General features: G+C 51.3%; 1 protein-coding gene across 2 annotated transcripts in view; it reads left to right on the forward strand.

Moving 5' to 3' along the window:
• LOC127576525 (zinc finger protein 239-like) overlaps positions 1–19026 on the forward strand; it is a 108177-nt gene extending 89151 nt beyond the window's left edge. Inside the window, exon 2 of one of the 2 annotated variants that reach the window (XM_052027013.1) lies at positions 16160–18982. In XM_052027013.1, coding sequence (XP_051882973.1) covers positions 16298–17203 — 906 coding nt within the window. In that variant the 5' untranslated portion in view covers positions 16160–16297 and the 3' untranslated portion in view covers positions 17204–18982. Of the gene's footprint in view, positions 1–16159 lie in introns of both variants that reach the window. The other variant, XM_052027012.1, reaches the window with a different exon arrangement.
• Positions 19027–23342: the final 4316 nt, after the last annotated feature.

A 23342-nucleotide genomic window follows, 5' to 3' on the forward strand; every position in this document is an offset into this window, starting at 1 on the left:
CACTCCCACTCCACTCCCTCTTCCTCCTCCCACCCTTTTCCCCCTCTCTTCCATCTCCCCTTCCCATAGACCCACAGAACAATACAGCGCAATACAGGCCCTTCAGCCCACCATGTTGTGCCGACCTTTAAACCACACCTAAGACTATCTAACCCCTTCATCCCACATATCCCCCTATTTTAAATTCCTCCATATGCTTATCTAACAATCTCTTGAACTTGACCAACGTATCACCCTCCACCACCACCACAGGCAGCGCATTCCATGCACAACGACTCTCTGGGTGAAAAACCTCCCTCTGACATCTCCCTTGAACTTCCCACCCATTACCTTAAAGCCCTGTCCTCTTGTATTGAGCATTGGTGCCCTGGGAAAGAGACGCTGGCTGTCCACTCTATCTATTCCTCTTAATATTTTGTATACATCTATCATTTCTCCACTCATCCTCCTTCTCTCCAATGAATAAAGCTCTAGCTCCTTTAGTCTCTCCTCATAATCCATACTCTCCAATCCAGGCAGCATCCTGGTAAATCTCCTCTGCACCCTTTCCAACGTCTCCACATCCTTCCTATAATGAGGCAACCAGAATTAGACACAGTACTCCAAGTGTGGGCTAACCAGAGTTTTGTAGAGCTGCATCATTACCTCGTGGCTCTTAAACTCGATCCCACAACTTATGAAAGCAAACATCCCATAAACTTTCTTAACTACCCTATCCACCTGTGAGGCAACTTTCAGTGATCTATGGATATGAACCCCCAGATCCCTCTGCTCCTCGACACTACCCAGAATCCTGCCATTAACCTTGTACTCTGCCTTGGAGTTAACCCTTCCAAAGTGTACCACCTCACACTTCTCCGGATTGAACTCCATCTGCCACTTCTCAGCCCAGCTCTGCATCCTATCAATATCCCTCTGTAAGCTTTGACAGCCCTCCACACCATCCAGAACACCACCGACCTTTGAGTCGTCTGCAAACTTGCTAACCCACCCTTCCACCCCATCATCCAAGTCATTAATAAATATCACGAAAAGTAGAGGTCCCAGAACTGATCCCTGTGGGACACCACTAGTCACAGCCCTACCATCTGAATGCACTCCCTCCACCACAACCCTCTGCTTCCTACAGGCAAGCCAATTCTGAATCCACATGGCCAAGACTCCCCGGATCCTTGCCCTCTGACCTTCTGAAGAAGCCTACCATGTGGAACCTTGTCAAACGCCTTACTAAAATCCATGTAGACCACATCTACTACACTACCCTCATCAATCTTCCTGGTCACCACCTCAAAGAACCCTATCAGGCTTGTGAGACAAGATCTTCCCTTCACAAAGCCATGCTGGCTGTCCCTAATTAGTCCATGATTCTCTAAATGCTCGTAGATACTATCTCTTAGAATCCTTTCGAACAGCTTGCCCACCACGGACGTAAGGCTCACTAGTCTGTAAATCCCTGGACTATCCCTACTACCTTTTTTGAATAAGGGGACAATATTTGCCACCCTCCAATCCTCCGGTACCACTCCCGTGGACAACGAGGACTCAAAGATCCTAGCCAACAGTTCAGCAATCTCCTCCCTCACCTCGCGAAGCAACCTAGGGAATATTCCATCAGGCCCTGGGCTCTTGTCTGTCCTAATATTTTCTAACAGCTCCAACACATCCTCTCTCTTGATATCTACGTGCTCTAGAACATTAACCTTACCAACACTGTCCTCAGCGTCATCGAGACCCCTCTCCTTGTTGAATACTGAAGAGTTCATTGAGAACCTCCAAAGAGGTTGCCCGCCCCAACCTCTTCCCCCCCACTCCCCCTTCACTCCACTCCACTCCCCTTTCCCCTCCCCTCCACTCCCCATTCCCCCTCTACTCCCCCTTCCCCTCTCCTAACCCTTCTCCCCTCACCCTTCCCCTCCACTTTTCTCTCGACTCCCTCTCCACTCCCCCTCTCTCCTCTCCCCCCTCCCCCCCTTCTACCCCACTTCCCCTTCCTCTTCACCCCCTCCCTCTCCCTCTTCTCCTCCACTGCTCCTTCCCTTCCCCTACTCCCCTTCACTCCCCCTCCACTCCCCCTCTCTCGCCCACCTCCCCCTCCACTCCCCTTTCCTCTTCTCTCCACTCCCCCTTCCCCCTCCCTCCCCCCCACCCACCCAACCTCTTCCTCCTCCCCTTCCACCACCCACTTCCTTCTTCCCTTGCTCCACCCCCATCCACCTTCTTCCCCCTCCCCTTCCCCCATCCACCTTCACCCTCCCCATTCCTACCCTTATTTACCCCGCCCCTTCCCCCACCCACACATTTCCCTCTCCTTCCCCGCCCACAACCCCCCCGCACCCATCGTCTTCCCATTCCCCCACCCAAACCCTTCCCCTCCCCCTCCACTCCCTCTACCTCTTCCCCCTTCCATCTCCCCTTCTCCCTCCCAAACTATTCCCCCTACTCCCCTTCCCCTCTCCTCCACACCCCCTCCACTCCCAATTCCCCCTACACTCCCACTGGCCCTTCCCCTCCCATTCCCCCCACTCCCCTTTCCTCTCCACTCTCACTCCCTCCCCACTCACCCTTCCCCTATTCCCCTTCACTCCCTCTCCACTCCCTCTCCATCCCCTCCCCCTCCACTCCCCCTTCCCCTCCCCTCCACTCCTCCTTCCCCCTCTGGCCCCTTCCCTCAGCCACCCAATTCTCCTTCCTCCACCCACTTCCTCTTCCCCCTCCACCCTGCCCCACTTCCCCCTCCACTTCCCCGTCCTCTTCCATCACCCACAACCCCCTCTTCCCCTCCCACCTTCTTCACCACCCTTTCATCTCCACTACCCCCTCCCAAGCTCTTCATCCCCACTCTCCCCCTCCACTCCCCCTCAGGTCCCCCTTCCCCCACTTCCCCTCCACTCCCCTTCCCCTCCCCTTCCCCTCCCCCTTCCACCACCCACCCTCTTCCCCTCCCCTTGCCCCACCCACCAATTTCCCTCACCTTCCCCCACCCTTCCTCCTCTCCTTCCCCACTCACCTTCTTCCCCTTCCCTCATCCAGTCAATCCCCCTTCCTCCATCCACTTCCCCCCTGCTCCCCCACACTTCCCCCTTCCCTTCCCCCACCCACCCTCTTCCCACTAACCTTGTCCACCCAATCCCCCTTCCTCCACCCACTTCCCCTCCCCCACCCACCTACCCTCTTCCCTCTCCTTCCGCCACCCACAACCCTGCCCCTGCCCCCATCCACCATCTTCGCCGTTCCCCCTTCCCCCACCCAATCTCTTCCACTCCCCCTCCACCCACTCGACTCCCCTCCACTTCCTCTACCTCCTCCCACCCACTTCCCCCTCCCTTCCATCTCCCCTTCTCCCTCCCAACCTCTTTCCCTGCAATCCCCTTCCCCGCCAATCTCTCTTCCCCCCACACCCCTTCACTCCATCTGCACTCTCCCCACTCCCCCTTCCCCCTCCACTCCCACTGCCTCTCGCCTTCCCTTCCCCTCTCCCCCAACTCCCTCTCCTCCAACTCCCTCCTCTTCCACCACACATCCTCTTCCTCCTCCCCTACCCTCACCCACCCAATCCCCTTCCTCCACTCTCTTCCCCCTCCCCTTCCCCACCAATTTCCTTCTTCCCTTGCCCCACCCACTTCACCCTCCCACCTCTTCCTGCTCCGCTTCTCCCATCCACACTATCCCCCTTCCCTTCCCCCACCCACCCTCTTCCCATTTCCACACCCACCCTCTTCCCCCTCACCCACCCACACTGTTCCCCCACCCACCCTCTTTCAGACCTCTCCCCCCTTGCTCCTCCCCCACCCACCCTTTTCCCCTCCCCGCACGCCCACCCTCTTCCCTGCCCTCTTACACCTCCCACAACCCCATTTCCCCCACCCAACTTCTTCCCCCTCCACTCCCTCTCCCCTTTCCTTCCCTCTCCCAACCTCTTCCCCAACTCCCACTCCCCCTGCCCCTCCACTCCTCCTTCCGCTCCCCCTCCACCACCCAATCCTCCTACCCTCCCATCCCTCTCCCTCAATCCTCCTTCCCACTTCCCCCTCAACTCCACCCTCCCTTCCCCCCTCCCCAATACCCCCACTCCCCCCTCTGTCACACCCTTTTTTCTCACATTCTCCCACCCACCCCCTTCCCCTACCCACCCTCTCCCCTCCTCCCCCGCCCACCCTCATTCCCCCTCTCCCATCCACCCTCTTCGCCGTCCTCTCACCCACCCTCTTCGAACTCCCCTTCCACCACCCACTACCCTCACCCACCCTTCCCCCCTCCTTCCCCCACCCACTTCCTCCTCTGCTTCCCCCACCCACCCTTTCCCCTACCTACCCTCTTCCCCCTCCCCATTCCCACGCCCATTTACCCACTTCCCCCTCCCTTCCATCCCCTCTTCCTCTCATCTTCCCCCCCACTCTCCTTGCCCGCCACTCCCCTTTCCCCCACACCCCCTTCACTCCACTTCCACTCTGCCTCCAATCTTCCTTCTCCTCCCCTCCACTTCGCCTTCCCCTCCACTCCCACTGCCCCCTTCCTCACCTCCCCTTTCCTCTCCACTCCCCTTCCCCTCCACTCGCTCTTTGCCCTACTCCATTCCCTTCCACTCCTCTCCCCCTACACTCCCCCTTCCCCTCCTCTCCACACCCTTCCCCCTCCACCCGCTTCCCCTTCCACCCAGCCACCCTCTTCCCCTCCCCTTTCACCCACCCAATCCCTGCCCCCTTCCCCCACCAACCCTTCCCACTTCCCCAACCCATCCTCTTCCCCCTCCCCCCCACCTTCACTCTTCTCCCTCCCCCTTACCCCACCCACCTCCCCTACCCATCCTCTTCCCCTTCCCCCACCCACACTCCTCCCCACCCACCCTCTGTCAGCCACTCCACCCTCTTCCCCCTCCTCTTCTACCAACCACCCTCTTCCACTCCCCTTCCCCCCACTTCCTCCTCCCCTTCCCACACCCACCCTCTTCCACCACCCACCCTCTTCCCCCTTCCCTCACCCACTTATTCCTTCCCTTCCCCATCCACCCAATCCCCTTCCTCCACTCTCTTCCCCCTCCCCCTGGCCCCACCACCCTCTTTTTGCTCTCCTTCCCCCAACAACAACCCTCGCCTTCCCGCACCCATCTTCCCCTTCCCATTCCTCCACCCACCCTCTTCCCCTCCCCTCGACTCACACTCCACTCCCTCTTCCTCTTCCCACCCTTTTTCCCTTCCTTCCATCTTCCTTCCCCAACCTCTTCCCCCATCCCCTTCCCACTCAGCTCCCCCTTCCCCTTCACTCCAACTCCACTCCCCATTCCCCCTCCACTCCCCCTTCCCATCCAACCCCCTACGCCTCCCCTCACCATTCCCCATAACTGCCCCTTCCCTTCCACTCCCCCTCCACTCCCCTTCTCTCTCCACCCCCTCACCCTCCACTGCCCTCCAACACCACCACTTCCCCTTTCCCACCTCCCCTCCACTCCCCTCTCCCCGTCCACTCACCAATCCTCTTCCCCCTCCCCTTCCACCCACCCACCCTCTTCCCCCTTCCCCTACTCTCCCTCTTCCCCTCCCCCTTATCCCACCCACCCTATTCCCCTCCCCCCCCCCCACCCACACTGTTCCTCCTCCCCCCCACCAACCCACCCTCTTCCCCTCCCATTCCCCCACCTAACCGCTGGTCTCTTCCCCCTTCCCCCACCCTGACTGCCCCCTTCCCCTTTTCCCACACACCCATCCCCTACCCACCTCCTTCCCCCTCCCCCTCCCAGCTATCCTCTTAGTGCTTACCCCACTCACCCACCCTCTTACCCCTCCCCCACGCACCCACACCCCCCTCCCCCACCCATGCACCATCCCCCCTCCCCCACACACTCTCTTCCCCCTTCCATCACCCACCTTATTCCCCCTTCCTCCACCCAATTTCCCCTCCCCTTCCCCTACCCTCTTACTGCTCCCCTTCCCCCAATCTCATCCCCTTCCCTCTTCCCCCTCCACCTTCCCCACCCTCTTACCCCACCCACCCTCCTCCCCTTCCCACTGCACTCCCCTTCACTCCCTCTTCCTCTTCCCACCCTCTCCCCCCTTCCTTTCCATCTCCCCTTCCCCGTCACAACCTCTTACCCCAACTCCCTCTCCCCATCCACTCTTCCTTGCCCTCCGCTCCCCCTACCCGCACTCCCCCTTCTCTCCCCTGCCTCCACTCCCTCTCCCCCTCTACTCCACCCCAACTCCTCACTCCCCCTCCACTGCACAACCCTCCTCCGCACCCATCCCCCTTCCCATTCGCCCTTCCCACCTACTTCCCCCACCACTCAACCCTCCCTTCCCCATTCCCCACCTCTCCTTCCACTCCCCTTTCCCCCTCCCCAATACCCCCACTCCCCCTCCTCCACACCCGATTCCCCCCATTTCCCCACCCACCCCCGCCCCCTTCCCTTACCCACCCTTACCCCTCCCCTTCCCCCACCCATCCCTGCCCACCAGACATCCTATTCCCCCTTCCTCCACCCACTTCCCCCTCTTACCCTCCCCAACTCTCTTCCCCCTCCCCATTCCTACACCCACTTCCCCCTTCCCTTCCCCCACCTACCCATTTCCCTCTCCTTCCCCCACTCACAACCATCCCCCTTCCTGCACCCACCCTCTTCCCCTTGCCCCACCCGCCATGCTCCCACCCCTTCCCCCTTCCCCCATCCACTCTTCCCCCTACACCCCACCCACCCTCTTCTCCCATACCCACACCCAACCCTTGTTCCCTTCCCGCACCCACCTTCTTCCCCCTCCCCTTCCCCCACCCAATCTTTCCCTCCCATCGACTCCATCTCCACTCCCTCTTTCTCCTCTCACCCTCTTCCCCTCCCTTCCATCTCCCCTTCCCCCAACCTCTTCCCCCTCACTCTCCCTCAACTCCCCCTTCCCCATCCTCCCCACTGCCCCTTCCCCCACTTGCTCTTCATTCCACCTCCACTCCCCCTTCCCCTCCCCTTCCATCCACTCCCCTCCACTCCCCCTTCCCCCTCCAGTTCCCTTCACTCCCCCTTCTCATACACCCTCTTTCCCTCCACTCTACCTGCCCCTCCCCTCACCCTGCCCCTCCGCTTCCCCTCCCCTTCCCCATCCCTCCACTGCCCCCCTGCACTCCCCCTTCCTCTCCACAGCCCTTTCCCACTGCCCCTTCACTCCCCGTCCTCCCCCTCACCCTCCACTACCCCTTCCCCTCCCCTCTACTCCCCTTCCTCCTTCACACCCCTCTCCTTCCACTCACTGTCTTCCCCGTCCCCTTCACCCACCCACCTCCCCCTTCCTTCACCCTCTTCCCCCTCCCCATTCCTACTCCCCTCTCCCCATTCCCACTCCCCCTCCCTATTCCCCTTCCCCCACCTACCCATTTCCCTCTCCTTCCCCCACCCACAACCCTCCGCCTTCCCCCACCCACCCCCTCCCCCACTCCCACTTCACTCCACCGCCACTCGCCCACCAGTCCCCCTTCCACTCCCCTCCACTCCCCCTTGCTCCTCCAGACCCTCTTCCCATCCACCCCCTTCCCCTCCACTCCCACTTCCCTCCACTCCCACTTCCCTCCACTCCCCCCTCTCCTTCCAACCACCCAACCTCTTCCCCCTCCCCTCCCCTCCCACCACCCACTTCCTTCTTCCCTTGCCCCACCCACTTCACCCTGCCACCCCTTCACCACTTTCCACACCCACACTTCCCTTTCCCCTTACCCATACACCCTCTTCCCCATCCACCACCCATCCCCACCCCTTTCCCATTTCCCCACCCACTCTCTTCCCCGTTCCCCTACCCTCACTCTTCCACTTCCTGCTCTCCCCACCCACCCTCTTCCTCCTCCCCTTCCCCCACCCACCCTCTTCCCCCACCCACCCACTTCCCCTCATCTTCCCCCACCCACCCTCTTCCCCCACCCACCCACTTCCCCTCCTCTTCCCCCACCCACTCTCTTCCCCATTTCCATACCCTCACTCTTCCACTTCCCCCTTCCTCCACCCTCTTCCTCCACCCATTTCCCACTCCCTTCCCCCCACACTCTTCCCTCTCCTTCTCTCTCCCACAACCCTCCCCTACCCCCACACACCCTCTTCCCCTTCTGGCCTCCACACCCCCCCGACTCCCCCTCTTCTTCACCCCAACCTCTTACCCCTCCTCCTCCCCTCCACTCCCTCCACTCCCTCTTCACTCCCCCTTCTCCTGCCTCTCCCCTTCCCCCTCCACTCCCCTTCTCATGCACCCTCCTTCCCCTCCACTCCCCCTTGCCCCTTCCCTTCCCCCACTCCCCTTCCCCTCCACTCCCCCTTCCCCCTTCCACTCCCCCTTCCCCCTTCCACTCCCCACTCCCCTCTTACTTTCTCACACATAATCTCTTGCTTTGTTGTTCCACTTCGCCCTTGATTTTTGCTTCCTCTCACCCTCTGTCCCACACTCTTTCTCACAATCTCTCTCATATTCTCATTATGCCTCTCTCATTTTCTCTCAGTCCCACTCACTCTCGTTCTCCATGGTCCCATTTTTTGTCCCAATCTGTGTTCCCACTAAACGACTCTGTTGCACTCTCATTCCTGCTCCCCCTCTCATGCTCTGGTTGCCTCTCCATCTTGAACTCTCTCTCAGCTCCGCTCGCTCCCTCGTGCCCAGTCCCGCTCTTCTACTCTCTTTAATCAGTCTCTCGTGGCCACTCTTAGCTTCTTTCATTGCCCTTCACTCTTGCACTTTCATACAGTCATATTCACTCACTTTTTTGCTCTGCCTCTCTCTTTCTTTTCTCTGTCCTACTCTCTTACACTCCCTGTCAAACTCTCTCACAGTCCCACTGTCCTGCTCTCTTGCACTCTCATTCCTGCTACCTCTTATACTTTCGTTGCCTCTGCCTTCTCAATCTCTCCAGCTCCACTCCCACTCTTGCTTTCTCGAACTCTCTTGCTTTCTCATACTACCTCTTTTTTCTCTGTCCCACTCAATTTCAGACACTCTTGCTCTCTCTGTCCCACTCCCTCCCGCATTCCAGCTGCTGCTCCCTCTCGTTCTCAGTCCCAATCGTACGTTCCCAGGTGCAACCCTTCTCCTTCTGTCTTCTCACTCACCTGTGACCACTCTTTCATTGGCATTCACTGTTGCCTTCTCACACTCTCTTCCTTTCTTGTTATGCCTCTCTGTTGTTCCCTCTGTCCCACTCTCCCTCGTGCTCTGTGTCTCACTCACACTTGTGTTCTCTGTCCCAGTCTGTGGTCACACTCACTCTTGGTTCCACAGTCCTACGCTCCCACACTCATTGCAGCTCCATCTCGCACTCTCATTCCCAGTCCCAATCGCAAGTTCCCAGATTCACCCACGCTGCTACTCTGTTGTCACTCTCTCGTGACTAGTCTTTCATTGCCATTCACTGTTGCTTTCTGACATGCACACTCTCCTGTTTTCATGTCCTGCCTCTTGCGTTCCCAATTTGTGGTCCCACTCTTCTGCACACTCATAGCCGCTCGCTCTCGCACTCTCGTTGCATCTCCCTCTTTAAATGCCATTCACTCTTACTTTCTCACACTCATAATCTTTTGTTTTGTTGTTCCACTTTGCTCTTGATTTCTTTCCCACTCCCTCTTGCACTCTCTGCCCCACGCCCTCTCGCATTCTTGTTCCGCCTCTCTTTTTCTCTCAGTCCCACTCTCTCTCGTATTCTGTGGTCCCATTCTCTCTCCCAACCTGTGGTCGCACTCTCTCTTAGGCCCTGTGTCCTACCCTCTCGTACTCTCATTCCTACTCACTCTCATGCTCTCGTTGTCTCTCCCTCTCGCACTCTTTCTCCAGTTCCACACGTTCTCTCATTCCCAGTCCCCCTTGCTCTCCCATTCCTGATACCACTTGCTCTCGTGCTCTCTTATCTCACTCTCACAAGTCCACCCTTTCTCTCAGTCATTGTCATTCATTCTTGCTCTGTTATGCAGTCTTATACTCTCTTGCTTTGTTGTTCTGCCTCTCTCTTTTTCTCTCTGTCCCACTGTCTCTCATACTGTGGTCCCATCCTCTGTCCCAATCTGTGGTCTCACGCTCAATTCCACAATCTTACTCTCTCCCACACTTGTTGCAGCTCCCTCTCGCACTCTCGTTCTCAGTCCCAATGGCATGTTCCCAGATGCAACCGTTCTTCTTCTCACTTTTCTCATTCCCTCGTGACCACTCTTTCACTGGCATTCACTGATGCCTTCTCACACTCTCTTGCTTTCTCATTCTGCCTCTTTCATGTTCTCTCTCTCCCACTCTTTTTCATGTTCTCTGTGTCCCACTCACTCTTGCAGTCTCTGCCCAAATGTCTGTCCCAATCTGTGGTCCCACCCTTCAGCACACTCTCGCACATTCATTGCATCTCCCTCCTTAAATGCCATCCACTCTTACTTTCTCACACTCAAAATGTCTTGCTCTGTTGTTCCACCACTCTGGTTTCTGCCCCACACTCTCTCGCACTCCTTGCCCCACTCTCTGTCCCAATCTGTGGTCGCACTCTCTCAGTCCCACTGAGCTACTCTCTCGCACTCTCATTCCTGCTCCTTCATGCTCTCGTTGCCTCTCCGTCTTGAACTCTCTCTCCAGCTCCGCACGTCTCGCAAGTGGGCAGGCACGGTAGTGCAGCCATTAGCATAATGCTATTACAGCACCAGTGACCCGGGTTCAATCCCGGCTGCTGTCTCTAAAGAGTTTGTACGTTCTCCCCGTTTCTGCGTGGGCTTCCTCCGGGTGCTCCGGTTTCCTCCCACATTCCACGTATGGGTTAGGAAGTTGTGGGCATGCTATGTTGGCGCTGGAAGCATGGTGACACTTGCGGGCTGCCCTCAGAGCATTCTACCCAAAAGATGCATTTCACTGTATACTTCGATGTACATGTGACTAATAAAGATATCTTATTTCCAGACCCGCTCACTCTCTTGTTCCCAGTCCCACTCACTCTCCTACTGTCTCTTCTCATTTCTATCATGGTCACTCTTTCAATCACTCTTGCTTTCTCATACAATATCACACTGTTTCGCTTTCTTGTTTCGCCTTTCTCTTTTTCTCTCTGTTCCACGCTCTCTTGCACTCTCTTGCATTTTCTGTACAACTTTCTCTCACGGTCTCTGTCCCACACTATTTTCCGTACTCTTTCTCACACTCTCTCTCATTCTCTCTGTCCCACTCTTTCTTGTACCCTGTGCATCCCATTCTCTGTCCCAATCTGTGGTCCCACTCTCCCTGTCGCACTATCCCACTTTCTCCTACACTCACTGCAGCTCCCTCTTGCTTTCACATTCCCAGATGCACTCGGTCTCCTACGCTCTCTCTTCTCACTCTCTTGTGACCACTTGTTGCTTCTTTCATTGCCTTTCACTCTTGCTCTTTCATGCAGTCATAGTCTCTCACTTTTTTGTTCTGCTTCTCTCTTTCTTTCCTGTGTCCCACTCTTTTACACTCTCTGTCAAACTCTCTCTCAGTCTGACTGTCCTACTCTCTTGCACTCTAATTCCTGCTACCTCTTATACTCTCGTGGCCTCTCCCTTCTCACTCTCTCCAGCTCCACTCTCACTCTTGTTTTCTCACCCTCATACTCTCTTGCTTTCTTGTACCACCTCTCTTTTTTTCTCTGTCCCACTCTAGTTCAGACACTCTTGAACTCCCTGTCCCACTCCCTCTCACACTCTCATTGCCTGTCCCTCTCACACTCTCTCTCCAGCTCCACACATTGTCTTGTTCCCAGTCGCACTCGCTCCCTCGTTCCCTTGTTCCCAGTCCCTCTCTCGCTTTTTCATTCTGCCTCTCTCTTTTTCTCTCTTGCACTGTGTCACACTCGGTCTCGGTCCCATTGTCCTACTCTCTTGAACTCTCTTGAACATTACTGCTTCCACTTGCACTCTTGTTGCCTCTCCCTTCTCTCACTCTCTCTCCAGCTCCACTCACTCTGTCGTTTCCAGTCCTGCTCAATCTCTTAAGATCGTTCATCTGATTGATGAAGGTAGAACAGTGGATGTTGTTTATATGGATTTCGGTAAGGCATTCGACAAGGTCCCGCATGGTAGGCTCATCCAGAAAATTAGGATGATGGGATCCATGGTGACTTGCCCAGAGAAGACAGTGGTGAATTGGTTTTATTCTGAATGGAGGTCTGTGACTCGTGGTATTCCACAGGGATCTGTACCAAGACGTCTGTTGTTTGTCATGTATATAAATGATTTGGATGAAAATGTGGTAGCGTGGGTGAGTAAGTTTGCAGACGACACAAAGATTGGTGGTGTTGTGGATAGTTTAGAGGGTTGCCAAGGAATACAACAGGATATAGATCAGTTGCAGATATGGGCGGAGAAGTGGCAGATGGAGTTTTATCCGGGCAAGTGTGAGGTGCTGCACTTTGGAAGATCCAACATCTTGATAGTACATAATGAGTGGCAGGATCCTTAACAGCGTTGGTGAACAGAGGGATCTTGGGGTCCAGTACACGGCTCCCTAAAAGTGGCCGCACAAGTTGATAGGGCGGTAAAGAAGATGTATGGCATGCTTGCCTTCATTAGTCAAGGCATTGAGTTCAAAAGCCAGGAAGTTATGTTACAGCTTTATAACTCTGGTTAGGCCACACTTAGACTATTGTGTTCACTTTTGCTCTCTCATAGTCTTTCGCTTTCTCGTTCCATCTCTCTTTTTTTAGAGTCTCTGTGCCACTCGTACACTCTGTCCCACTGAACTACTCTCTCACACTCTCATTCCTGCTCCCTCTCGCAATCTCATTGCCTTTTCCTCTGACACTCTCTCCCCCTTGCACTTTCTCTCCAGCTCCCACTTGCTGTCTTGTTCCCAGTCCCACTCGCTCTCCTGCTCTCTCTTCATTCTCTCTGAGCCACTCCTACATTCACTCTCATGCTCTCTCACTTTCTCATTCAACCTTTCTCATTTTCTCTTAGTCCCACTCTATTTTGCACTCTCTTTTGCATTCTCTGTCCCACTCTCTCTCATACTCTGCGGTCCCATTCTCCGTCCCAATCTGTGGTCCCACTCTCTCTCAGTCCCACTGTCATACTCGCTACAGCCCTCTTGAACTTTTATGCCAGCTCCCTCTCGCACTCTCATAGTTGCTCTCCCACTTTCACACTTTTTGCACTCACTGTCTTGAGATTTTAAGTAGTTGCTGTCTTGCCTTCTTATTCCTGCTCCCTCTCTCTCTGTCATTCCATTATCCTCTTGCTCTCTCGTACCTGCTTCCTCTCCCTGACCCACTCTCTCACTCTCTCATTCCCATTATCTCTCACTCTCGTTTCCCACTCTCTCTCGCTCTCTTTCCCACACACTCGATTCCCACTCCCTCTTGCTCTACCATACCTACTACCACTCCCTCTTATACCCACCCCCTCTCACTCTCTCATGCTCTCATTCTCGCTCACTTTCTTCCCCCACCATACTCACACTCTCTTTCTCTTTCGTTCCTTCTCTCTCTCTCTTTCTCACTGTCTGGCTCTTGGTCCCCCTCTTTGTCTCTCTCTCTCTCACTCTCTCTCTCTCACTCATTTCCAATCTTCATCTGTCTCTCTCTCTCCCTTGTTCCCACTTTCTCTTTTGTTCACAAACTCTCTTAGCTGCTGCCTCATAGTTGGTCTCCAATTTTCACAGTTTATACTCACTGTTTAGAGTGCTTAACTGATTGCTGTCTCGCTCGCTCGCTCTCATTCCCAATTATTCTCTCGCTCTCGTTCCCAGTTCTGCTCGATCTCTCATACCCACTGTCTCTCCCTCTTTCGTTCCCACTCGCTCTCTTGGATCCACTCTCTTGGACCCATTCTCTCTCTCCCTCTCTTTTCCATGATCTCTCACACTCGTTTCCCACGGTCACTCATTTCTCACTCTCTCGCTCTCTCGTTCCCGTTCCCACTCTCTCTTGCATTCGCTCTCTCTGACCCATTCTCTCTCTCTAGGTATCTTTCCCATGATCTCTCACTCTCGTTACCCATTCTCTCTCGTGCTCTCACTTCCCACTCCCTCTCGCTCCCACTCTCTCTCACTCCAATAGTTTTTCGCTTTCTTGTGATTACTGTCTCAAGTGCCTAACATTGCCTTCTTGCTGTCTCTTGCACTCTCTCACTCAATCTCTCATTCCCACACTGTCTTGTTCAGTCCCCTCACTTCCGTGTATGCTCACCCTTGCACCCACTTTCCCTCAATGTGTCCTACTCCCTCTCGCTTACAGTCTCTCATTCACATTCCTCATTCCCACACTCTCCCATAATTGCTCTTTTGCTCTTTCTCACACTCAGTCTGGAGCACTCAGCTAGTTCTTCTCTTTCTCTCTCTCTCTCTCTCTCTCTCTCTCGTGGTCGCACTCTATAATGCTCACTCTGCCTCTCAGCCAACTGTTCCGCTCTCACTGGCCTCTTCTCCCTCGTGCTTTCTGTCCCACTCTCGTTCCCATCCTGTCATACCCAATGTCTCTCTCCTACTCGCTCATTCTTCTCACTATCTTGTTGCCACTCCCTCTGGCGCTCTCTTGTAATTTTCCTCTTTCTCCTGCTTTCTCACACCTGCTCTATCTCTCTTGTACTCACTCTCTCTCTCAATCCCATTCACACTTCCTCGTAGTTGCTATCTCGCGATCTCAGTAGCTTTCTGATGTCTTTGTAGTCACTCTATTTCAGTTTTCTCTTGTACTTGCTGTTTTGGTCACTCTGGCTTACGCCATCCTGTGCTTTCCCTCTCACTCCCCCTGTCCCAGCATCTCTCTTCCTTTGTCTTTCTCCTGGATGCTCTCACACTCTTCTGGGCTTTCTTCCTATTGTTCCCTCTCTCCCAGTATCTTTCTCCTGTTACCTCCCATCGATAAAAGTTGGTGAGTGTCAAAGGGGACGTGCCAAATTTCTTTAGTCTCCTGAGGAAGTAGAGCTCGCCAATGCCTCAAAGCTAAAGAAATTTGGCATGTCCCCTTTGACACACCAACTTCTATCGATGCACCACAAAAAGATTCCTATCTGGATGCATCACAGCTTGGTAAGAAACTGCAGAGAGTGCGGACACAGCCCAGTGCATCACGGAAACCAGCCTCCCCTCCATGGACTCTATCTATACCTCTCGATGCCTTGGTGAAGCAGCCAGCATAATCAAAGACCCCACCCACCTGGGTCATTCACTCTTCTCCCCTCTCCCATCAGGCAGAAGATACAGGAGCCTGAGGTTACGTACCACCAGGCTCAAGGACAGCTTCTATCCCACGGCGATAAGACTATTGAACGGTTCCCTTATTTGATGAGATGGACTCTTGACCTCACAATCCACCTTGTTATGACCTTGCACCTTATTGTGTACCTACACTGCACCTTCTCTGTAGCTCTGACACTTTACTCTGTACTCTGTTATTGTTTCTACCCTGTACTACCTCAGTGCACTGTGTAATGAATTGATCTGTATGAACGGTATGCAAGACAAGTTTTTCACTGTACCTTAGTACAAGTGACATTAATAAACTAATCCCAATACCCTCTCTGGCCCTCCTTCCACTGATGTACCCTGTCTGTTCTTTCTCTGTTTAACCATTCACTCTGCGCCTTCTGCCTACTGTCCCCTCACCACCTCCCCCGCTTTCCACTATATTTGTAGGAGTTGCCCACTTCTGCTTCTACCAATGACCTTCCTGTTTAATAACTCCTATGGATCAGACAAACCACCTCATAGCCTGGAGCACCTGCCTAACATTTGGCAAATATTTTTCCACGGTTCTCCAGCTTGCTTCTATCCCCTGTTCTGCAAATTGTTATCTTATTTCTATACCTTCTAGTTTCATGCCTCCATCTGAAAGCCAGGATTATCCAAAGTCTGTTGAATGGTACTCTCAAGTTGTTCTGTGACCTTGTGTGTATCTGGAGCCTCGGGTACCTCAGTTCCTGAAACCCTTTAAAGTGACATAATTTAAATAATAGTCCTTCTGCTCCATGTCAAAATCAATACATTTCTCTTACATTTCACCTGTCACAACAATCTATGGTCATAATCATTATTTTCATTAGTGTTATTTTCACTGTTTACTACAGACTTTGAAATTCTACCATTTTGGTGCTCAGATGCAGGTCTTTTCCTTTGTCAATTGGAAAAAAAGGGTTTTGGACCTGAAACATTAACACTGTTTCTTACTCCACAGTTGCTGCCTGACCTGCTGAGTTTTTCCAGCACTCTTGTTTGTTTTTCAGATTTCAAGCATCTGCAGTTTTTATTCTGATTTCCATTAAAGGAAAGTTTTTTTTTACAAGACATTTGCAGATGTGCATCACAGCCAGGTCTGACAGTCTCCTCGTTCATCAGGATCAGATTTCCATTAACCTTGGAATATGGCCAATAAAACTGTTGCACACAGCGGAGAGAAGCCGTATACATGCTCAATCTGTGACTGTGCCTTCAGTCGATCTTCCAACCTGGCAATACATATGCGCAGTCACACAGGACAGCAGCCGTACAAATGTGGGGACTGCGGGAAGGGATTTAACTACCCGTCAGAGCTGGAAACCCACCGGCGCAGTCACACCGGCGAGAGGCTTTTTAGTTGCTCTGTGTGTGGGAAGGGATTCACCCGGTCATCTCACCTGCTGACACATAGGCCTGTTCACACCGGGGAAAGGCCATTCACCTGCTCCGTGTGCGGGAAGGGATTCACTCAGTCCTCCCATCTTCTGACGCACCAGCACATTCACACTGGGGAGAGGCCATTTCGATGCTCCGTTTGTGGCAAGGGATTCACCCAGATGTCCAACCAGCTGAGGCACCAGCGAGTTCATGCAGGGGAGAGGCCGTTCACCTGCTCTGTGTGCGGGAAGAGATTCACTCAGTCGTCCACCCTGCTGAGACACCAGCGCACTCACACTGGAGAGAGGCCCTTCACCTGCTCTGTGTGTGGCAAAGGATTTACTCGGTCCTCCCACTTACTGACACACCAGCGCATTCACACTGAAGAGAAGCCGATTAGATGCTCGACATCTCGCACTGGGGGGATCTTTGGGTCTGGGAGCACTGGAACTGAGCCTGTTTCCCAGAGTTATATGGCAACTCCAGGTGTCTGGAGCGAGTGGGAGAGGGGCCCTGGGATCTGGGAGCACTGTGGTGAGAGTGTCTTGGAATCTGAGAGGACCAAAGGTGACCCTGGGATCGGATCGCATTGGCAGGGAGACCATTGGATCTGGGAGCATTGGGGATGGTCCCAGGATACAGGAGCACTGGAAGGAGACTCTAGATGTTTGTGAGCACTGGAATGGGAATTGTGGAAAACTCTGGGCTGGTGAATAGGAGAACCAATTTCTGTTGACAGCCATGTTCCCAAACTATGCTGCCATTGGTTGACCAAATCCCACCAGCCTGCAGCCTATTTCCTGCCGTGACCACCACTCCCTGGCTGGAATATTTCATTCCCTCCCTTACCAGTTTAAATTTATTACTACTGTCTAATCATTCCCTTTTCCCTTCTGATTTACTCAGTTGTAGAATCGTACAGCACAGAAACAGGTCCTTTGGCCCACTACATCCATTCCAACCTTTTTTGCCCATCTGTCCTAATCCCATTTGACCACTGCCTCATCTCAGCATGTCCTTTGTTTGTTTTACCGCTTGCCACTACTTTGAATATAAATATCCACTAAGATTACCTCATAAACACTCAGCAGTTCAGTTAAACATGAGAAGTGCATCGTAATTGCATCATTTGCAGAATTGAGCCCACACGTCTGTATCAGCCATGAGCAGTCCTGACTGGATTCACCTGCCGTATTCGTTCTCAACTGGTCCATTCAGGAACTTTGACATGGTTTCGTAGCATTCTGAATACTATTTGCATCCTCAGGATATAGGCATCACTGGAAAGGCCAGCGTGCATTGCCCATCCCTGGTGGCCGTGCTTTGGAAAGCAGGGGTACGCCGCCCTCTTGCCCATGTGGTGAAGGCACACCCACCCTGGGACTGCCATATCTTCACCCAGTAATGGTACGGGTGTCAGGATGGCAAGTACTTGGAGGGAAACCTTTGTTGCCATGTGCTTACTTGCCATTGTCCTGTCCAGGTTGTTCAGATGGCAGTTTTGGGTGGTGCCCTCAAAAGAGTCTTGCTGACTTGTTGCAGTCGATAAGTAATGCTGCTCACTTCATTATGTTTTACATTTAAAGCTTAGAGTCATAGAGTAATACAGAATGGAAAACATGTCCTTCATCCCATCAACTCCACACCAACCATCAAGCACCCATCCATACCAATCCCATTTGATTCTTTCCACATTCCCATCAACTCCCACTCGGGGCAATTTACAATGGCCAAGGGACCTCCCAACCAGCAGTTCTTTGGGATGTGGGCGGAAACTGGAGCACCTGGAGGAAACCCACACTGTCACAGGAAGCACATGCAAACACCAACCAGATGATATAAGAGGTCAGGATTGAACCTGACTTGCTGGAGCTATGAGGCAGCAGCTCTACTAGTTGTGCCACAGTGCTGCAGTTAAAAATATTGTGTTCATTGTATTTTTCCCCCATTTCTGAGTAGTCTTTTTGTCTCCCTGCCCCATTCCAAAATCTTAAAAACAAATAGACCTGCAATCCTATTTCTAACAAAAATTACATTCAAATTTGTATTTTCATATGGTATCTGAAATTGTTGTATCTTGATAAACTTCAATATCATTCCTACAGGGCAACACCCATACTGCTCAGAATATCCTCACCATTAGGAATTACTTTGGTACTTTCGTTAATATCCTGGGAACCTGAACCTCAAGGTTTTAAAATATTTTTGAACTCCAAATCAGTTAGCTATTTTTTCTTGAAGATTAATAGTTTTAACTTAAATAGGAGCGAAATTAAAAAGGTATGACCACACAGGCAGCAGCCAACCAGCAGCTCAGTGGCATTTTATTTTCCTGTTTGATTTAAATCATTTATAAAAATAAAACCTTCTTTGCACAATTAAAAATGAGGTTTCAAGAAAGGAAAGCAGAGGTTCTGAAAATCCCTGCTGATCAATGACTGTATGGGAGTTAATATTTTAAATGTGAAACTTAATTCAAATAAAGATTTGAGAGTTCATTCCTCAGTTTGTTTTCAAGTTATTGGATGAAGAAGCACAGTTGTCATGGTTTTATGAAAGGGAAATCATATTTGACTACTTTGCTGGAAATCTTTGAGGATGTAACAGGGTGCATAAAGGGGAACCAATAGACGTTATGTATTTGGATTTCCAGAGGCCATTCAATAAGATGCCACATAAAATACTGCAGAAGATCAGAGCACCTAGGATTGGAGGCAATACATTGGCATGAATAATAGAGTAGCTAACAAACTGGGGTGTCAGGGCAAATGGGTCATTTTCAGATTAGTACCCAGTAACTAGTTGGGTGCCACAGGGATCGTTGCTGGGGTCTTACAATTTACAATCTGTATTAGAGACCTGGAAGAAGGGATTGGGTGTACTGTAGCCAAATTTGCTGCTGATGCAAAGATGAGTGTTCAACAAGTTGTGAGGAGGACACGATAAAATATTGGCAGATGAAATACACTGTGAGACAATGTGAGGTTATCCACTTTAGATGAAAAAGTGAATTATTTAAACTGAGAAAAACAACTAAAGGTTGCAATACGAAGTAATCTGGGGGGGTCTGAGTACATGAAACACAAAAGGTTAGCATACAGGTACAGCAAGTAATTAGGGAGGCTGGTGAAATTTTGGCCTTTACAAGGAACATGAATATAAGAGAGAAAGTTTGATGCAGCTTTGCAGGATTTGGCAAGACTGCACCTGGAGGATTATGTATAATTTTGTTTTCCGTGTTTGATATTTTAGAAGAACTAGAGTTTCCATATTTTAGAAGAGATAGAGAGGGAGGTAAAACAGGAGGAGGAGTTGCACTACTAATCAGGAACAATATCACAGCTGAACTCAAAGGGGGCAAAATGGAGGGCTCATCTGCTGAGTCTATATGGGTACAACTCAACAATAAGAAAGATGCAATCACTCTGATGGGATTATACTACAGACCCTCCCCAATAGCCATAAGGTTATTGAGGAACAGATATGCAGGTAGATTAGGGAAAGGTGCAAAAAATAACAGGGTTATCGTAGTGGGTGACTTCAACTTCCTGAATTTTGACTGGGACCTCCATATTGCAAGAGGGTTAGATGGGATAGAATTTGTTAAGTGCAACCAGGGGAGTTTCTTAAATCAGTATGTAGATGGTCCAACCTTGTATTGGACTGTCATTTCAGTGGGGGAACGTTTAGGAAACAGTGATCACAACTCTGTTTTAAGATAGCAATGAATAAGAATAAGAATGGAGCTTGTGAGAAAGTATTAACTTGGGGAGGGCAAATTACGAGAGTATTAGGCAGGAGCCAGGGAGAGTTAATTGGGAGCAGTTGTTTCTAGGCAAGTCTACATTTGACGTGGAGGTTGTTTAAAGACCAATTGCACAGCGTACATGACCGGTATATTCCAGTGAGAAGGAAGGACAAGGAAATGCAGGGTCAGGGAACCTTGGATGTCGAGAGAGGTGGTAAATTTAGTCAAAAAGAAAAAGGAAGCATAGGTAAGGTTTAGGAACAGACAGGGATCTTGAATATAAAGAAGCTAGAAATGAACTCAAGAAAAAAATTAGGAGAGCCAGGAGGCGCCATGAAAAGCCCCTGGGAAAAAAGGATTAAGGGGAATCCTGGCATTCCATACCTACATCAAGAGCAAGATGATTACTAGGGAGAGAATAGGACCACTTAAGAATAAAGGAGGGAATATGTGCTTGGAGGTGGAGGATGTGGGTGAGGTCCTAAATGAGTTCTTTGTGTCAGTATTTACGAAGGAGAAGGACGTGGAGAACAGTGAGTTCAGTGTGGAGCATGTCGATATGCTAGGGCGCTTTGAGATAAAGAAAGAGGTAGTATTGGGTGTCTTGAAGAACTTCAAGGTGGATAAGTCCTCATGGCCTGATGGGATATACCCAAGGTTGTTGAGAGAAGCAAGAGATGAGACTGCTGGGGCCTTGTCCAAGATCTTCGTGTCCTCTCTAGTCACAGGCAAGAACCCAGAAGACTGGCGAGTAGCTAATGTTGTTCCATTATTCAAGAAGGGAAACAGGGATAATTCTGGAAACTATAGAACAGTGATTCTCATGTCAGGGGTATGAAAGCTTTTGGAGGGGCTTGTTAGGGATAAGATTTATGAGCATTTGGAAAACCATGGCCTAATTAGAGATAGTCAGCATGGCTTTGTGTGGGGCAAGTCATGTCTTACTAACTGAATGAGTTTTTCAAGCAGCTGGCCAAGGTAATTGATGAAGGTAGAGGAGCAGATGTTGTCTACATGGATTTTAGTAAGGCATTTGACAAGGTCCCTCATGGTAGGCTCATCCAGAAGAATAAAATGCATCAGATATATGGTGACTTGACTGTTTGGATTCAGAATTGGATTGATCATAGAACACAGGTTAGTGGTGGATGAGTCTTACTCTGGCTGGAGGTCTGTGATTGGTGGTGTTCCTCAGGGACCCGAATTGGGACCTTTCCTGTTTGTGATATAAATGACTTGGATGAAAATGTGGATGGGTGGGTTGGTAAGTTTGAAGATGACATAAAGACTGGTGGCAGTGTGGATAGTGTAAAGGATTGCCAAAGGATCCTGTGGGATATAGATCAGTTGTAGATATGGGTGGAGAAATGGCAGATGGAGTTTAATCTGGGCAAGTGTGAAGTGTTGCCCTTTGGGAGATCAAATGTAGAGGGAAGGTACACAGTTAATGGCAGGACCCTTAATAGCACTAAACGATAGAGGGATCTTAGCTCCATGTCCATAGCTAACTGAAAGAGGCTGCACAGGTTGATAAGTTGGTAAAGTAGGTGTATGGCATTCTTGCCTTTATTAGTTAAGGCATTGAGTTCAAGTGTCAGGAGGTTATGTTACAGCTTTATAAAACTCTGGTTAGGCTGCATCTGGAGTATTGCATTCAGTTCAGGAAGAATGTGCGGGCTTTGGAGAGGGTGCAGAAGAGGTTTACCAGGATGCCGCCTTGGTTAAACGGCATGTGCTGTGAGGAGAGGTTGGACAAACTCAGGTTGTTTTCTAGGGCATGACAGATACTGAGGGGAGACCTGATAGAGGTGTAGAAAATTATGAGAGGCACAGACAGAGTAGACAGCCAGTATGAGACTATAAGACATAGGAGCAGAATCAGGCCATTCAGCCCATCAAATCTGCCTTGTCATTCCATCATGGCTAATTTATTTTTTCCTCTCAACCCCATTCTCCTGCCTTCTCTCCATAACCTTTGACACCCTTACTAATCAAGAACCTATCAACCTTCGCTTTAAATATACCCCATGACTTGGGCTCCACAGCCATCTGTGGCAAAGAATTCTAAGATTCACCACCGTCTGATTAAAGAAATTCCTCCTCATCTGTTCTAAATTGACGTCATTCTATTCTGAGGCTGTGCCCTTTGGTCCTCGACTCTGGAAACATACTCTCTACATCCACTATTCAGGCCTTTCAATATTAGGTATGTTTCAATGAGATTCTTGCCCGCCACCCACCCCCCACCCCACAATCCTTCTAAACTCCAGCGAGTACAGGCCCAAAGCCATCGAACACTCCTCAAATGCTAACCCTTTCATTCCTGGGATCATTCTTGTAAACCTCCTCTGGACCCTCTCCAATGCCAGCACATCCTTCCTTAGATATGGGGCCCAAAGCTGCTCACAATACTCCAAATGTGATCTGGCCAACACCTTATGAAGCCTCAGCATTACATTCTTGTTTTTATACTCTTGTCCTCTTGAAATGAATGCCTACATTGCATTTACTTTACTTATTATCAACTCAACCTGCAAGTTAACATTTAGGGAAATGTTAACTCCCAAGTCCCTTTGCACCTCCGATTTCTGAATTCACTCCCCATTTAGAAAATAGTTTATGCCTTTATTGCTTCTATCAAAGTGCATGACTGTACACTTCGCTACACTATATTCCATCTGCCACTTCTTTGTCTATTTTCCCAACCTACCCAAGTTCTTCTGCAGACTCCCTGCTTCCTCAACACTACCTGCCCCTCCACCTATCTTTGTATCATCCGCAAACTTGGCCACAAAGCCCTCAATTCCATCATCTAGATCATAAGCATATGAAGTGAAAAGTAGCGGACCCAACACTGACCCCTGTGGAACACCACTAGTCGCCAGCAGCCAACCAGAAGGCCTCCTTTTTTCCCCACTCTTTGCTTTCTGCCAGTCTTCTATCCATGCTCGTATCTTTCCTGTAATACCATGGGCTCCTATCTTGTTTAGCATCCTCATGTATGGCACCTTGTCAAAGGCCTTCTGAAAATCCAAGTAAGCAACATCCACTGACTCGCCTTTGTC

The sequence above is a fragment of the Pristis pectinata genome, chromosome 12 (genome assembly GCF_009764475.1).
Source record: "Pristis pectinata isolate sPriPec2 chromosome 12, sPriPec2.1.pri, whole genome shotgun sequence".
In the NCBI taxonomy this organism is placed as follows: Eukaryota; Metazoa; Chordata; class Chondrichthyes; order Rhinopristiformes; family Pristidae; genus Pristis; species Pristis pectinata.